At 32.0% G+C, this 18,646-nt stretch overlaps 2 protein-coding genes and 1 pseudogene across 2 annotated transcripts; 1 reads left to right on the forward strand and 2 right to left on the reverse strand.

Moving 5' to 3' along the window:
• Positions 1-1,354: 1,354 nt before the first annotated feature.
• On the reverse strand, positions 1,355-2,520 carry LOC114375380 (fasciclin-like arabinogalactan protein 11). Its single transcript, XM_028333153.1, has one exon. The coding sequence runs from the start codon at positions 2,390-2,392 to the stop codon at positions 1,544-1,546; it is 849 nt and encodes a 282-aa protein (XP_028188954.1). The 5' UTR covers positions 2,393-2,520; the 3' UTR covers positions 1,355-1,543.
• Positions 2,521-3,667: 1,147 nt separating this feature from the next.
• Positions 3,668-4,874, reverse strand: LOC114375110 (fasciclin-like arabinogalactan protein 12). Its single transcript, XM_028332859.1, has one exon. It carries the CDS (start codon positions 4,803-4,805, stop codon positions 3,921-3,923), a length of 885 nt encoding a protein of 294 aa, XP_028188660.1. The 5' UTR covers positions 4,806-4,874; the 3' UTR covers positions 3,668-3,920.
• A 3,456-nt stretch (positions 4,875-8,330) lies between these two features.
• LOC114372989 lies at positions 8,331-13,749 on the forward strand (annotated as a pseudogene).
• The last annotated feature ends 4,897 nt before the right edge of the window (positions 13,750-18,646 follow it).

The following is an 18,646-nucleotide window of genomic DNA, read 5'->3' on the forward strand; positions in this document are numbered from 1 at the left end:
AACTTCAATTTAGTCTTGAATGAATCACCCCAGACTAGAGGTATCAATTTTCATATGCGTAAAATGAACTTTCTGCTTTTTGAGTTATTCAACTAATTCATTCAAAGTAACTAATTTGATCTTTCCGTGACATCACTAATGGAAAAAGTGGAGACAAAAAGCTAATGTATATCAAACTAGAGTAATATAAAGAATTGGATAATTGGATTGCAGAAGCAAAAGTCTAACAAAATTGTCATTGGTTGAAGCACTGTTGCAGGAGCATAAAAACTTACTATATCAGAAAAACTGAAAGCAACTACTTGTAACAGCATGCAACTGATTTTGAGATACTTCAACAAATACAGCTACACATTTACACTCACTGAAAAAATAGTATTTTTGCTCTTCACTTTTTTCTACACTGATAAAAATAGGGAGGAAAGAAATAGAAAGAAGAGAAAGTAAGAGTGTAAAATATCGATGCATAACAATTTTTTTTAAGTTATTGATCAAGGCGTCCCTATTTTTACCCAAAAGTCATCTTCTTCTCATATCAAGAAAGCTTGACATACTTAGTAGATAAATGAGTGGTCCCTTAAACATGTTAACTAAGATTCAATTTCTAGTAGTATATATTCAGAAAGCTCAATTGGAAGAAACAACTCTTAAGCTATATTTGGCAAGACATTTAAGTTAGCTTCTAGTTTTTTTTACTAACTGAAAAACTCATTAGACTATTCGGTAAACAAGCTTTTTTTTAGTAATTTTTCAATAGCTTCTAGCATTTTTTGAAACACTACTTGAAGTAATGTTTTTAAAAACACTAGCTTCTAACTTCTAGCTTTTTATATTTTTTTTCAATTTTATCTTTAATATATTTATTCATTTTTCTTGTTATCTTTTTTAAATAAATTATTATTTTATTATTTTTCTGTCATTTTATACTTTTCAATTACTTCAACAACTAGTTTTATTGAATACTTTTAATTTAATAAATTAGTTTTTCAGTTTTCATAAAACTAGTTTTTAAGCTTTTAGCTACTAGCTCGCTTTTCAACTAGTTTTACCAAACATAACTTTAGTTCTTTTTTTGTTTTTTGATCCATAGGAATAAGAGTTTACAACAACTCACCCACACTATTCAATAATCTCAGTTAGACCCCCTCAATAAACAATGCTTACTTCAATAATTTTTGTCTGGAAAGAGTTCAATCTTAATTTTTCTACGGCCGGATATTTTTAATACACAGAAAAATAAAAATCACTATCTCCAGGTTATGAACACATAAATGTTTATCAATTATTAGCACTAAATATATGGTTTACGTAAAGTCTCTACAAGATATAAATTCTTAACAAAAAGAATTTAAAAGATAAAAGAATATTTAAGAACGATTATGGTTTAACAACTGAATCATTAATCATTGAAGTATTCACGTCCTTCTCATAACACCAACACACAAGAAACCAGAAACAGATAGCAAAATTTTTAAAAAGGAAAAATGAAAGAAACTAACGGCGTGTTTGACAAATAAAATTGAAAATGCAGCTGCCAAATGGATCAACTCCACATGGTTGCTACTGCGACCAAAGCTATTCCAAGCGACATCAACTTTGTTCCACCAAGGCTAACCAAACTCACTGCCCCGGATTTATTGTGATCCTGGTTTGTTTCTTCTTGATCGTCCTCTGAAGAGTTATCCTTAGCATCTTTGGGAACCTTTGTAGGAGCTGTTGGAGCCAAAGCTGGAGCCTTATTGGTTACAAAGAAATCTAGAGGAAGAAGAACCTTGTCCACATGGTAAATCCCAAGCTTGTTATCCGAGTATACTACCCCGAGAACGGTGGCGTTGACGACGCCAGTTGAAATGTTGACACTGTTACCTAATGCATTCACGTTTAGTGGAAGCCTTGCAGGGTCTTTTCCAGCCACTGTCTGCACAGGGTTGCTTAGAGAATCAAAGTTTGAGCTCGACACAAACTCGGGCAATAAGTGGAACTGCACAAGTTCGATTTTCTGGCCTTCGTTTAAGGAGTTGAGGAAGCCAGCTTTGAGGTTGGAAAAGGCAGAATCATCTGGTGCAAGGATGGTTATGCCACCACTCTTGGCTGTTATGAGCTGTGAGTTGATGTTGTTCATGATTTCTGTGGTTTTCAGGAGGCGGATAAGGACTGAGAACATTTTGGCCTTTTTGAGAATTCTGGTGATGTCGTCGGGGACCGAGTCAGGGGAGTCTGGAGACTGAGGTAAAGTTGGGACTAATTGTTTTGGTGATGGTGCTGCGGCCTTTGGGGTAGGAGGAGTTTTTGCTGCGGCTTTTGGTGCTGCTGCAGGTGCCGGTGAAATGGCCAAGGTGGTGGAGGCAAGGAGTAGCAACAGTGAGAAGGACAAAAGGATTGCTTGCTTCATCTTCCAATTGCCAAGTCAAGGCAGTTGATGGCTTTGATGATTCTGGAAGAGTATGAATTATTGGAATTAAATTTTCTTGCTATTTGTGTTTGATGTGTGGGGTGAGTAAAGGAGAGAGGATTTATATATTGTTTATGTCAAGGAAATGATAGGTTGCTGAAATGTCAAGGCTGTGAAATTTGTTAGCTGTGGAGTGTGAGGGTATATCCAATCTGTCATGGAGAACAAGTATCTTTTATCTAATTATTATTTGCAAGAATAATGTGTACATATTGTGGTGAGAATGATAAAGCATTGCTCCTAATTCCTAAAAAAACTCCCTTTGCCTAGCATGGACGTACGGTTCAGGTAATGTATCACTGCTTGTTATAGTGGTGAGGGAGGATTATTTAGTTGGGAGGGAGAGTCAAAAGTATTGGCTGTGAACTATTATGCTTTCATGTCATTATCGATATTCACTATATATATCAATTGGATGCATGCATATAATCGAACATGTAAATTAAAAGGTGACTCTATATAGGTTGAGTACTAACATCTGAAAAAGATGATATGGCCAAATTGATTAAGACCCCCTGTCCTTAGTTTATAATTTAATAGTGATTTTAATGTACGAAGGGGAGAGAGATTTGTTTGAATTATGAAATGTTTAACTGCACAGCCAGAAATTGTTTCTGAAACTGCAGGGGACCGTTTCACAAATTGCTAATCAGTGTTACCAGGCTAGTTTGGCTTATTTGTATTAATGAGAATGAATTATTTATATCCTTCTACAGTTTCTTTGAATAAATATTCAAATTAAATGAAAAAAGTTAAATATATTTTATATTTTTAACATATTAAATGCATTCACTCTATCATTTAATATTTACTTTACAGAATATTAAAAATATTTATAAAAATTTTAAAAAGAGGATATAATAATATTGTTCAATTAAGAAAATGAGATAATAAGGTCTTGTCCGGGAAAAATGATTATATGATCCAATACTATTATACTATTTATTTTTTATAACTGTCTGTTATATTAAGGTTTTTTTTTTATAACATTAATCTTTAAGATTGAATTTAAGCAATTAAAAGTAAAAGGTTTATTGAGAAAAATATATTTATTATTAAGCTGCTTTAAGTGATGAGTAACAGAAGATCTAGCTTTAAATCTAAATTTTAATCAGAAACAAACAATAATTATCACTTCCCTCACCACCTTTAATTACCCAAAATATTGAACTGTGTACAGAGTTTCTGTTAGTTGATTCTTCGTAGAAGACAATCTAAAGCTTGAGATATATAGAAGCGACCAAGGTATAATACTCTTGTACGTTTTAGAATAAAATCATAGATACAACAATAATAGATCCCCTGATCCAGTATTCAATAAATTCATCACAAGTTTTCACTTTTCACTTCTTTCTCACAATTACATAACTCATCGTAGCACTCTTGGTATCAATAGATAGCATATGGTGTAGCAACTAGCTACAACGTTGGAAAATTCAGATATATATGATCTTATTCTGGTTCTGGTTTACGTTGTCATCACACTCATGAGAAGTACTCCAAGAACAAGTGACACCCACATTCCATACGCACTGATCATCTTGGCAGTGCCAGAGTTCTGATCAGTGGAATTAACCTGTGACGAATCTGAAGATGATGACTCATCCTTATCAGCTTTAGGCCCCTTTGCCACGCCACTTGAAGGTTCTGGTGCCAACGAGGGTGCCTTTGCAGGTGCCTTGGCAACAACAAAGAAGTCCATAGGAAGAAGCACCTTACCCACCTTATATATAGCAAGATGTTTATCGGTATATATAATGCCAGTGACGGTGGTGTTAACCTCACCCGTTGAGATGTTCACACTCCCTCCATAACTTATCACATTAAGTTCCACCTTTCCAGGTTTAGCCCCTGCCAGTGTTCTCACGGGGTTGGTCAGTGTATCAAAGTTGGAGCTAGACACGTAGTCTGAAATAACGTGGAACTGTAAGAGCTCGAGCTTTTGGCCATCAGAAAGAGAGTTGAGGAAGCCAGCTTTGAGTTCAGAGAAGGAACTGTCATCTGGGGCAAGAATGGTGATGCCTCCGGATTTAGTAGTGAGGAGCTGTGCATTGAGTTGGTTGATCAATTGGGTGGTTTTCATGAGGCGGATTAGGATGTTGAATGACTTTGCCTTTCTCAGGATTCCAACAATGTCAACAGTTGGAGTACTGTCAGGGGTGGAATCACTTGGTGATTGTGGCAATGAAGGAACCAATGGTTGCTGAGGAGCAGCAGCTGGTATGGTAGGAGCAGGTTGGGGTGGTTTGAGAGGGGCAGAAGCTGGTGATAATTGGGCTAAAGTGGTGGTGCAATTTAAAAATGAAACTAGCAATGCTAGTGAGAAGGGCAAGACAGATTGCTTGTTCATCATTTTGGATTTTGTTAAAATAAGGTTTAGATGATATAGGAAATGATAGGAATTGTAATTGCAATGAGGGGTTGATGCGTTGATGACATGCAGGAGTAGGCTTTTTATATTGAGGCTGAGAAGAGGACAGTTAGGTGGAAGGCTTTGTTGTACAACACCTTTAATTGTGATTTATGAACGTATCTGGCTATGAGATATAAGATATTAAGGTGCTGCATCATTGAAGATAGATACGGGAATTTTAAGTGAAGAAAATTGGTTTGGGAATTTGGTCGAGCATTTGGTAGACGCGGTAAAATGAGTTGCCAAAATTGGATGAAATAGCCGAGGTTTAATTTTATTAAACTAATCTATGATATTATCCATTCACAAATTATCTTAAACGTAAATTTTTAAGTGAGAGAACTTAAGTTCTTTTTTTTTTTATTAAAAAATAATTTAATTTCCAATGCTATTTATGCAGTATTTTTGTAAATATATAAATAAAAATATATTTTTCTATAAAATTAATTTTTTGTATTATTTATTAAGTTTAACACATAATTAAATTTTCTGTAAAAAAATACATAATTAATAAAAAAATTATTTTTAATAAAAAGATATACTTTTATGATAAGAATAAATATATTTTATTATTATATGTATTTTTTGTTTTATCTCTTAACATAAAGCGATTCAAATATTATATTTATAAATTTCATACATCATCATATTATTATTAGAAAAAATAATAAATCATAATAAATTTTAGGTCAAATGATCTATTTGGTTCCTTATATGATTTTTTTGGTTCAGTTTGGTATTTTTATCTTAAAACAATTTTACTTTGATTCTTTTCATAATTAAAAGGATCAAAGTAGTCATTTGTCAAGATAGATTTAATGTTATTAATATGTAATATAAAGTTGTTAACGGCTAAAAACTATTACAAAATGTGGGTTTTTTCTCTAAACATGTTCATTTTATAAACACAAGAATCATCCAAGAAATCAAATGAAGAACACAACCCGCACAAGTCAAGAATCCCAAATCCAGAACCCCCAATCACAAATCACAACCCAAATCACAAATTCATCTCATGTTACAATAGTTTTGGAAAGGGAAGATTCCATTGGAAGAGGTTGAGGGGGACTCGTTGGCAATCTTGCGGGCATCGACAATGATAGAGATCAGAGTCGACGGGGCAAATGGAGGTCGAGCATCTCCTTGGGGAGCTTGTCGATGTTGGTGATGATGAGAACGAGATTGTCAACAAGGGGCAGAGCTTGTTGGCGTTGGTGGAGGGAAATCGAGCATCTCAAACGCATGCATGTTCTGACGTTGTCTCACAGGAGTAGTGAAAGGAATTCTTGAGAATTTCAAGCGTATTAGTTTGAGGAGGAGATGAGGGATAAGGATAGAGAAATTAAGTGTGACAAATAGAAGGTTGAGGCAAAAGATAGAGACAGTGAAGAAAAAAAACATACATTTTTGTGACAATTTTTAGTAGTCAATATTTTTATTCTATCAACGACGTTAAGATTAGATGAACGAAATGACTACTTCGAACCTTTAAATTAAGATAAATTATCAAAGTAAACTTTTTAAAGACAAAAGACTATTTTGAATCCAAAAAATAAGATGAGCGACCAAAAATGTCATTTGACCTAAATTTTAAACATCACTAATTTTTCTTGAAAACAATATCCACAATTTGAATGTAACCCTTTATATCTCATAAAATTTAAATATATTTTTAGTCTTTTAAATTTGGGGTCGATCTTTTTTAGTCCTCAAATAAAAATTTACATTTTTTAGTTCCTCAAACTTTGCAAAATGTTTTTTTTTTTTTAATTTGTTTTGTTGTTAAATCCTATTGCAAATTGTGTATTAAAATCAGAAAAAATCAGTCAAGAGAGACTATAAAAAGTTTTTGGAAAGTTTGAGGGACTCAAATATGATTAAACCATCTCATAATTTAGAAAAAAGAGAAAAAGTAAAATGGTTAAGGGTAAATACTCATTTTTGTCTCAAAATGTGCAATTAGCTGACAAATACATTCCTAAAAAATGAAAAATACAAAATTTAGTCCCCAAAAGTGTAAAAAGTAAAACAAATATATCTGGCTATTAAGTTTCATCTGTCACCGTTAATAAAATAGCCTACGTGGTACAAAAGGATAAATTTATCACTGAAATGATTGTCAATGTCACCATGCTGACTAGATTGGATAAAAATGTCAGTAAGATACCATTTTGGGACGTAAATGTCAGTAACGTTTTGTTGAACGAAAATGTCAATATATTTTTAGTGGAGAAAATGTTAGTAATTTTTTTTTTGGACCTAAATGTCAGTACGTTTCATTGAACTAAAAATGTTAATAACTTATCATTATTGGATGAAAATGTCAACAATTTTTTATTTGACCTAAATATCAGTATGTTCCTCTTGTACTAATTTGTTAGACCCAAAATTTTATTTCATTTAAGGATAAAATATAATTTTAGAATAATTTTTTACCATTTTTTTATCGTTACAAGTATAACATTACAATAATTATTTAAAAAATATATTGAAAAATATGATTTAAAACAAACATAATAATAACAATAATATTGATTATCAATCATAATTTTTCTATCACAATAGAAATTATCCAAAATAAGCATTGTATCAGTTTACCAAAATAATACATTGAAACAACGTGTCAATCATTACAAATTTTTCCAAATTATCCTAAAAGATAAATATATTCCATATTTTACTTCTTGAAATCTTGACTATTTTATTAACGGTGATGAAGGAAAGTTAATGGTTAGATATATTTGTCACACTTTTGGGAACTAAATTTTGTATTTTCATCTGTCATGGACGCATTTGTCAATAAATTATACATTTAGGGACAAAAGTGACTATTTACCCATTCATATTACCGAGAGAGTACAAAGACAAAAAATCAAAAAAATATTATATGAAAAATATATCCCTATGTTGGTAATGAGAGATTACCAAGTTGATAATCATTTCAATGACAAATTCGCTCATCTGTGTCACGTAAGCTATCTTATTAACGGTGACGAATGAAAGTTAATAGTCAAATATATCGTACTTTTTATACTTTTAAGAATTAAATGTTATATTTTTATCTTTCGGAGACGTATTTATCAACGAATTACATATTTAAGAACAAAAGTGACAATTTATCCAACGAGTAAATTTAGGAATCTAATCGAATCAGACTTGAAACGGTATCCGATTATATTTATTTGGATTTTCCGATTTTGTATTGGCGAACTAACCTGACAATTGGATCCATCTTTATTTTCTATCTTCGCAGTTCGCACGTCACTCCTTCAGTTTTCACTTTCAACCCACAGAGGCACAAACCAATCAGCATCTCCAAACCGACCCGTAAAGTCATATCGGGTTATCGGATGACCCCGCTTTGGCTTACACGTTAAATTGGGGCAACATTGTTTTCTTCTTCCTAACTACTTAAACCCTAACAAAACCCCACTCTCATATTCTCATCCAACCTCCAAACTCTGATCGATGAGGAAGAAGAAGGATAAAATCATTCTTCCACCGGAGCTTCCGCTGGAAATTCCCGACGACGAAGTTGAAGTTTCTGATGATGACCTCCAATTCATCAAGGAGAACTGTGCCTATGCCTCCCTTGTTTCCACCTTGGACACCCATTCAATCACCAAGTTCGCTTCTTAACTATTTTATAGTGTCACTCCTTACTTGCAATGCTATATTCTGCGTAAACTGTTAGCTAAAGTAATCCTGTTTCTGAAAGTTTAGGAGATTTTTTTCACCATTTATAAAAGGAAAAATTGTAAAATTTGCATATTTTGACTCTTTGAAACCTTTCCGTGAGAAACTTGGCTTATCTTTGTTTATTGTCGACTTTAACTGTTTAGGTGCATAGTTAGGAGAAAGAATTGAATTATTTTATGAAAATGGAAAATTTTTACAGACTTATCATTCATAAATTTCCATAGCATTAAGCTTTAGATTGCCAATAATTTTTTTTTTCCTTTTTGCATTATAATTTTTTTTACCAGTCCTTGTACGGTGACATAAAGCTTCTTGCGGCTGCTATTTGAATTTTTAGAGTAAGCATCTAGCATGCATGTTATCTTCTATGAAGCACAGACACACTGGCCGAAGGATGTGTCACGGCGGTGGACACATGACGAACATGTTTTTGCAGTGTCCAATTTTATTTTATTTTGCTTCGACATGGTGGCAATACTACCTGGACACACATCTTTCTTTTTTTTACTTTTTGATATTTTTTAAAAAATGACCTAAAGATTAAACTAATATTAGCAAGTTGTTTTTTTTTTTTTTGGATTTTTCCTTGCATTGTGGAATATGATAACTCTTAATACCTTTTTTGTGAGGCTTATTATGATGTGAAAATTATAAAGCTTAACAACTTGTTTTAAGATGAAATGATGAATATATAAATTTTAATTATCAATTTAAATTTGTCATGTTGATTATATATAACGTGTCCCCGAGTCCTATCTATGTTTTAGACTTTAGCTCTGTCTCAGTGTAAGTGTCCGTGCCGTGTTCAGTGTCCGTGTCAGAGTCTGAGTCTGTGCTTCTTCATAGGTTATCTACTCCCTGTCACTTGTACAGTGTGTAAATGTCTTCTGAATTGTAACTGTTTAGCTTATGTGAATGTACATTGTTGTTATGAGTTTTATATGATGAGGTTACTTTGGGAATAACTTTCCCACACATCCTTAGGCATGTTTCACTGGTTGCTGATGCCAAAGATGATGCATTGGAGAAACTTTATGCAAAACACATGCAATAGAATGCTCTCAAGAAAGAAAAAGAAGAAACTGGTTTGCAGGTTGATCGTGTAGCTGCTCTTCCAATCAAGACATTGGATGGAAAAATCCATTACGGGACAGGTATCTAGTGTTCAGTATATAATTTGTGCATTGTTGTCATCTGATTACTCTTTTATTTCTTTTACCAAGTGCTTTGGTAACGGATGCTGTTCTCACACTCTGCAGCTACAAAGACAGTATTGGAAAATGATCCAAGTGAAGAGGGAACTGGAGAGGATGTCAATAAGGACAAAGGTATGGTCAAGCTAACTAAGGCTGAAAAGAGAGCCAAGCTTAAGAAAATGAGAAAAGAGGCGAAACAACAAGGGAAAGAGGTGGCTAAAGCAGAAGTGGAAGAGACACCACAAGCAGCAGTACTGGTATTATCAAATCAAATAAACTATCATTTTACTCTTTTTATGGTTTCAACAATGATCTTTTTCTTTTTTACATCTGATACTGTATCAAATTTCAAATAGAATGCTTTGTTTAAAAAGAATCTAATGCTAGCATGTCACACACTATTGTTAAGTTATTTTCATGTGTCTCCCTAAATAAAGTGTGTGCCCAAGTTATTTAATAGGATCCACATTCCACATAAATTCACATAATAATAGAATGTGCTGGAAATATTGTGTTGCGAGCATTCCACTTAAAAGTAAAAATAATTGTTTTTTCATATATTCTCTTGAACTGCCAACTTTTTTTACAAGACTAGAAATTATTGAACTTGATGTTGTGCATAATTTTTTGTATGCTCTCTTTACTTTGTTTAGGCTGAGGTAAAGGAAGATCTTACAGCTGAGGAGGCATTTGAAAGTAAGAAGCATAAACTTGAGTTGGGGAATGCCTTGCTTACAGATCCAGAGTCCAATATTAAATTTCTGAAGGAGACGATGCAGATATCTAAAGATAATGATAGTATGATTATTTTGCTTTGACAATCAATATTAATTCTATTTTTAATGTTTCAACTTTCATGTTAATGGATGCAATGTGGCAGCTATCGGATCAGGCTTCCTACTGAAAAGGAACTAGAAATGAAGGTTTCAAAGACTGTTAGAAAGATGCGTTATTATGAGTCAACTCTTCTTTCTGCATACAAGGTTCATATTAATGCTCAAGTGTTACGCTTACTATAATTACTTTATTTAGCTGAAGCATATTTATACTGTCATATATGACTTCCATTTCCTGTGCTAGCAATGGTGCTTGTTGCCTTTTTCTTGAACCTACTTCCTCCATTGGCCAATTCTTTTTTAGATATCTTGTTTGAAATTGTCATAAAATATGAATTTTGTTATATTTGTGCCACTAATATGTTTTCTTTTTTATGAGGTCAGTAATGAATTCTACCACATGAACTTGTTGCCAAGTTTCATAACTAAATATCTTGTTTCATTCCATGATTGTATGTTGTGTCTCTAAGCACTGTAACAATATATCTGGTATTTGTTACATTTTTTGTGACATCATTCACTTTTCCCTGGAAGCTGAGTTCTGAAGGCCGGGAAGGATTCTAATTTCAATTTCTCAAGTAGTGGAAAGACTCAAAGACACAGTTTTGTGTGGTAAAATCATCAAGGGCCTGCTTCTTTAAGCTGAAAAAAAGTTATTCTATGATATATACAACTATGTTTAGAGCCCCCTCCCCCCAAAGTTATTATTTTAGCTCATGCCATGGGCGAAGCACTTAAATAGGGATAATTGTTATATATATATACGTATATTTTGGGATTAAATTATGTAGGAATTGTTAATTTTTTTCTCTTATTTCTTCTTTTTTGTGTGAATAATTGAAATTTTAATATCATTTAAATTTTTTGTGCAGAAAGTGTTAAAAGCTTGTGAATTTATATTGTTTGGTAAATAATTGGCGCAGAAAAATAAAGTAAAGCCCAAAGAAGTAAAATTGAAGATCTGAAGTTACTCGCTCAACGCGTCTCAAACACTCAGCATGACGCAATTGCTTAGCGCAAGGAAATATGGAGAAGTCTGGAACACGAAGGTGCATTTAGCGCAAGTCACGCGCTAAGCACAAGAATACTGCCATACTCGCTAAGTGTGGTAATTGCGCTTAGTGCAAAGGTTATGTGAAAACCAAGCTGAACTACACCTATAAAAGGAGGAGAGAGAAAAAGGAAAAAAATAGACAGAAATTTCAAGAGAATATAATTCCTTACCGAAGACATTGGTTAGGAGTCATTTCTTCCCTCCATTCCCTTTCTTAACTATTCCCTTCCATATTCACTATCCTCTTGCAATTGTAAAGTTTCTTATGACAATGAGAGGCTAAACCCCTTTGTTGGAAACGTAGCAGTTAACGGCTGTGGATGTAATTTTTCTTCCTATCTATTATGAATATTACTTTTTCATTATCCTTCCCCGTGCTTAATTTTATTGTTTATGGTTTGATCATTCATTTGCATGGCAAGTTTTAGGGGTAATATTGGGAAGTGTTATTCTCTAAAAGAACTTGAAAATGGTATCTAAATACTTCATCACTGAGGATAGGTTATTTTTATATTTAGTTTGTTATACATCTTTATTCTTAATGCAATTTAACTGTTTTAACTTTTAAAAGGATTTGAGAGAGAAAATAGATAAATTAAGTTCTTTCACTTGAGAGATCTTGATTAGATTATACGAGTATATGCACGTGAAAATTGGAATAATCATTAATAGAGAAAAAAATCATTAATATTATATCAAGAGTAGCTTTGGTAGGCTAAGTTTCGGACATTCTCATATTCGAATTCACTTCTGCAATAATATTGGCTTCTCTAATATTTTTTGTCTTAATTAATCAATTAAATTTTATGTTTATTTTTCTTCTCTTGTTTATTGCAATTTAATTTTAAGCCAATTTAATTTACTGTTTTTCACAACCTTTTAAATCAATTGTTTGAAAATTATATATTCATCTACTCAAGTACAAACAAAGTTTTTGTGGACTCGACACTAGAACTTTCGTTTTAATTTTACTACTTGGGACAATTTGGTGTACTTGCCAATCGATCCAACAAATAACTTTTATAGGTTTTTTCCTCTGAAAAAATTACATAATTATGATATATTTTTTAATCATTTTTTAATAAAAAAAAGTGTTTTTTCTTTTAAAAAGCACAAACAAATTGTCTCCTGTAACTATTTTAGTGAAACCAATTTTATTTTATGTGTAACGTTTAACAGAGCTAGTTAGTAATGTTTCTTCTTTGCGACGCCTTTTCAGGTTTTATTGTCTCTTTCATTTGATGAGGAATCTTGTGATGGCTAAAAGGATAGAAGACGAACAGAAATTGAAAAACAACAAAAGAAAAGGACAAACTTGTAGGCATCAAATCAGTTGGCGAATGATAGAAAGAAATGTAGTAAAGAAATGATCTCTAAGACAAGAGAGGAGGTTATTACTTTTCCCCATAAAAATCATTGTTCTGTTTTTTTATTAGGGATGATATTGTAGTGATGTGTTTTGTAGGTTGAAGCTGATTATAAGGCTGCATCCTTAGCCCCGGATGTTATGGAGAAGAAGCATATGCAAGCTGAAACAGTCTCTGCTGTCTTTGAGACATACTTTCGCATTTTGAAGCATACAATGCAGTCCATAAATGCCAGGTGTGTTTTTATATCACGCATATTACCATATCAGAGGGAAACATTAGTGCTTTCGGTTCATAAACTCTGTTTTCCATTGAATTAGATTTTTATATTTTATTGTGTTAATATTTCTTGTGTAGTTTTTGTTTGTGTGTAACTAAGTAACTTTTGAATGAGCATTCATCACTTTTTGTCATGATTGTTGATAATTTTCCCTGGCTTTCTTGCTTAGGCCTGAAGCAAACACTGGGGCATTATCTGCTGCAGTGGGACCCCTCCCTTTGCTTGCTCCATGTCTGAAAGGACTAGCAAAATTTTCACATCTCATTGACCTTGATTTCATGGGTGATCCAATGAACCATCTGAGATTATTTGCTTTTGGAGGTAGCACCTCAGGCAACACTTCTGACAAGTGTTCTAAATATTTGATTGTATCGGAACATTTCCAGTATTGCATTGTTGCTTTTAAAGTGACAAGGAATGATAACTGTGAAATTTGAGTTTAATTGATAATCAATTTTGATTAAGAATGATTAATTTTTTTTACTTTACTGTTATTCTTTTACGAAATAATGAGGAATTTAATATCATGTTAATTTTTTACCAGCAAGATTCGAAAAAAGAAAACGATAAGTGCTTTGAAGAAAAAATTGATGAAAAAATGTGAAAAAAAGGTTGAAGATTGAGACCGTTCGCTTCACGCACAAGACAGACCCAAGGCGTCTCCTCGCTTAGCGGTCAACCCAAGCTTAGCATGAAGAAGCTCAAAGGCACACTTAGTGCGAATCTAGCGCCAAGCATGTGATCATTATCATATTCGCTAAGCCCAGAAGGTCCGCTTAATGCGAGGTCGCATGAATTCTAAGTTATGGTGGGAGTACGAAACAAAAGAGAAAGACACACCAAGACTTAAAACTCTCTAATGAATACATCTTAAGCCTAAGTATCTCTAATACAAGAAACCTTCTTTCTATGTCCATTATTTCCTTCTCCTTCTCTATCCATTCATCTTTTTCTATTCACATCAGCCCCTAAAATATAAAGCGTCACATGATAATGAGAGGCTAAACCTCTATTGGTGGGAGCCTAGCAACCAATGCCCTTGTAATGTAATCTTTCCTTACTATCCATTGAATACAATGCCAATTTTTATTGTATCTTTCCTTCGCTTTATTGTATTGTATGGTCTGATCATCTATGCATTTGTTTAGGGATTAGACATTGGAAAATGATAATTTCCAAAGAATCGGGAAATGACATCTAAACCAATCATTGCTAGTGATAGAGATGTAATGGTTTCTTGTGAATAAGAAAAAGTTCTATGAGACTATATCCGTCTAAACAATCACATATAAAAACAAAATTTTAATCCTTGACAGTTTTCATGAAAGTCTTTCAACTACATGTATCCACAACATGCATTTATAGTTCAGTTTCTTATAAGTTATTCATCTCCACCTACCTAGGATTAGGATCTTCTCCATTTCTTCTAGCACTAAGCTTTTAATAATATATGTTATTCTTCATAAAGCATGTATCATCTATATTTTATTTATTTGCCAAAAAGCTTATGAAATAAAATGAAGGAAAAGGAAATTGAGAGGATGCTAACCCACTACGTGATTATAGCATGTGGAAAGTCCCCAGATTTACAAAATATTATTTTAAGCATACCATTTTAAAAATAAGAAGAAAATATATAAATACTAATTAAACAAATAAGTAATTTTTTTTTAAAAAAACAATCCAATATGACAAATTAAGATGTCATTAAAGAATAGAAACAAAAAAAATTAGAAAGCAGAAAAAAATATTGTTAATTAAAATTATTTTTTAATTTTCAATTTTAAAAGCAAATATATTTTGAGATGATAAAATCGAAAAAATCATTTAAAAATTACAAAAAATGAATTTGGTAACATAATTTCTCAAAAAAGAATAGCAATGTCACAGTTTAAATTTTATTTTATTTTTAATTAAAATAATTTAAAACGACCGATAATGATGTATTTTAGGGAATAAAACAAGAGAAAAAAGAAAAAGGAAAAAAAGAGAAAGAACAATAAGAGAAATTAAAAAAAATGTTAAGAGTAAAATAAAAATTAAAAAGTTTTTATATGCAACATAATTGGAAATTGTTTTTTTTTTTATAAATAGTTTCTTTTATTTTAAAATCAGTTTTATTTTAAAAGTGAATATTATGATTTTAAAATTTTCATATTAAATAGTTTTTACAAGTGACATAAGGAGATTTAAACACTCACATATCGTGGTCAACCAACTAAGTTGGATCTCGTTGATGAAAATCAAATGAATTAAACATGAACTATGTATAGCTTGACTCAATTCATGGAGCTAGCAACTCAATATATATAATTTTTCAATTAATTTCATTAATTTTACTTGGGGTCTTCTTTATAAGTTAACATATAAAATACTATATATGTACATCTAAAATATATTATTTTTAATTAAAACTATTTTGTATCAACTAATCCATGTCAATGAAGGAGAGTTGCCATGGAGGCCAAGGCGGAAAAAGAGGTTTTAAGGATAACCCTTTTCTTGTCTTGGCGGAAGGTCAATGTTAATTCTTTTTATATAAAAAGTGTTTGATAAAAAAAACATTTAATACTATTGTAAATACAAAATTTATTTATTTATTTGAATAAAATGATTTTCTATAACCATATTGTTAATTTTAAATCATAATGTTAATTGAGTCACGTAAAAATGATATAATGGTATATACTAGATGATGCAATATTAAGTTTGTTAAATTTTACATTAGTAACTAGGTTGTTTTATAGCATTCAAAATGATTTTGTATATCAAGAATGTCAACAAAATAATGAGGGTTTTTAAGATTTTCTCTCCTCCATTTAGAGTTTGGCTACTATGACCATGAGTGAAACAGTGTGAGGGTGCTAGTGAAACAGTTGTGAGGATTGTGAGAGAATGGAAGGAACATAGTGAGTTCACTATAGGATAAGATGAAGAGTGCAAAACCATAAGTTGTTCCCATGCATTTTTTTAATGGCAGAGCCTAGCAGCCAAGCCTTCTAGGAATAATGATCATTTTGAGTTGGAATTGTCAAGGCTAGGGTAACCTGGGTGCAATTCATGTTTTTAGGGACCTCATTCAGAGTCAGATACCAGATGTTATGTTCTTGTCAGAAACACTAGTACATGCGAGTAAAGTGGAGGAAATAAAAAGGACAATCGACTTTTATAATTGCTTTGCAGTTGATAGATAGGGTAGGAGTGAGAGTCTTGCTTTGTTTTGGAATAATAAAGTTAATTATCAAATTATGAATTATTCTATGAATTTTATCAATGTAATGATTGTTGATGATAATAATAAAAAGTGGAGATTTATTGGTTTGTATGGGTCTCTTGAAGTCATAAAAGGAAAAATTCCTAGAACATGCTTTGAAATCTTTCTTCTTTGTCATATCTCCCTTGGTGTGATATTTGTAATTTTAATGACATTCTTTCCCCAGATGATAAATGTGGAAGAGTGGATCATTCGTCTTGGCTAATCAATGGATTGAGGAAAATTGTTATATTGCAATCTGGTGGACATTCTTGTGGTGGGTTATCCTTTCACTTGGTCATGTAGCAAAGATACTGTTAATGGTGTGGAAGAGAGACTAGATCGTGCCTTAGTCACTGGTGATTGGTTAAACTATTATCTTGATGTAGAATTACAAATTCAATAGCATCTATATTAGATCATAGACTCATTAATATGGATACCTAAGAAGCATCGAACCATCACCGTATGAGGAGAAGGTTTAAATTAGAAAATGTCTGGTTGTTGGAGGAAAATGTAGAGGAAATGGTGAAAGGCAATTGGAATAATTCTAGTGAGGTTGATTTCACTAGTAAAATTCAAACCTACAAGGAGAAATTGGAGGCTTAGGGAGGCGGATTTGAATGAGATTTTGAGAAGATATTAAAAGAAGCAAACAAAAATTGGAGATATAAATACAAAATTCTTTCACTTGCTTAAGGATGGAAATATAAATACAAAATTCTTGTTTGCTACTTCTAGAAAAAAGAAAAGGAGATAAAATACCTAGAGGATGAGGAGAGAGGAAGAGTGGAAGACCAAGAAGGGATTTGCAAGCTAACTTTTGATTATTTTGTGAGTTTATTTGCATCTGCAAAAGACCATTTGCTATGCTTGCAAACAAAATTACTAACAGAGTTTCAAATGATGACAATTGCAGGCTTGTGAGTGAGACCGTTTTCATGTGAAGAATTTAAGGAGGCAACTTTCCAAATGCTATCAGATAAAGCACTTGACTCATATGTATCTAATCCTGAATTCTACTGTCATTTCTGGAACATTTTGGAGAGGTTGTGCTTATTGAGGGATGCAAGTGGCTCACGCATGGTGTTTACCACCCTACTGTTAATGATACCACCATTGTTCTGATTCCAAAGGTTAATAATCCACGAGGTATGAAATATTATAGACTTATCTCCTTATGTAAAGTGACCTGTAAAATTTTGTCTAATGTGTTGGTTAGTAGACTAAAGGAGGTCTTGGAAAATTGAGTATATGAAGAACAATCGAATTTTGTTCCTGATATATCTATTATTGGTAATGCTTTGGTTGTTTTTGAAAATTTGCATTTTAAAGTAGTGATATCGTAACGATAAGACAGATTGTTACATGTTTGTTATATTGTGAGTATAAATATGTAATTGGTTGATTATATTGTGTGAAGAAAATTATTTATGATCACTGGATTATCACTCTCTCTCCCCCACACACATATATATTCATTATGTGTTCTTGTAGTAGCAATATAAAAAAAAATAACTCAAGAAAAGTATGAAATAAAGTAAGAAATTCACTTTTGACGAGCATTACTCCATTCCCTAGAGATAACATTGCACATATGTATTTTTATAAATTTATTGTTTAAATAATTTATTTCTATTATATAACTTTTAATCATTATTGCTATGGTTAGAACTTTTATATAGATAAATGTATTACTTTTGGATTATTTTCTTTTGGTTTTATATTCACATTTTTGTCCAAAGACATATTATTTGGCTTAAAAGATTTGTAAATCCAAGGAACCAATAACGTATCTGTGTATGGACTTTATATGCACATTTCTGAATGGTTTTATTAAATTGGTTTATAGACCAATATATGAAATGCAATGTTTTTAACGGGGAACAAGATTTAAATTATTTTGAGCTTCATACATGCATGTTGTCATTTTTATAAGCACATTCACTGGGTTTTCATTTCATTTATTATGAAAATTTCTTTAAAGTTGTGTAATGAGCATAATTGAATTCATATAGACTGATTATAATAGTTTTTACATGTATTAATGTCGCATTAATTTTCCTCAAATGGTTTTGTTGGTTTACAAACATGTA

Source organism: Glycine soja, chromosome 11 (genome assembly GCF_004193775.1).
Source record: "Glycine soja cultivar W05 chromosome 11, ASM419377v2, whole genome shotgun sequence".
NCBI classification, from domain to species: Eukaryota; Viridiplantae; Streptophyta; class Magnoliopsida; order Fabales; family Fabaceae; genus Glycine; species Glycine soja.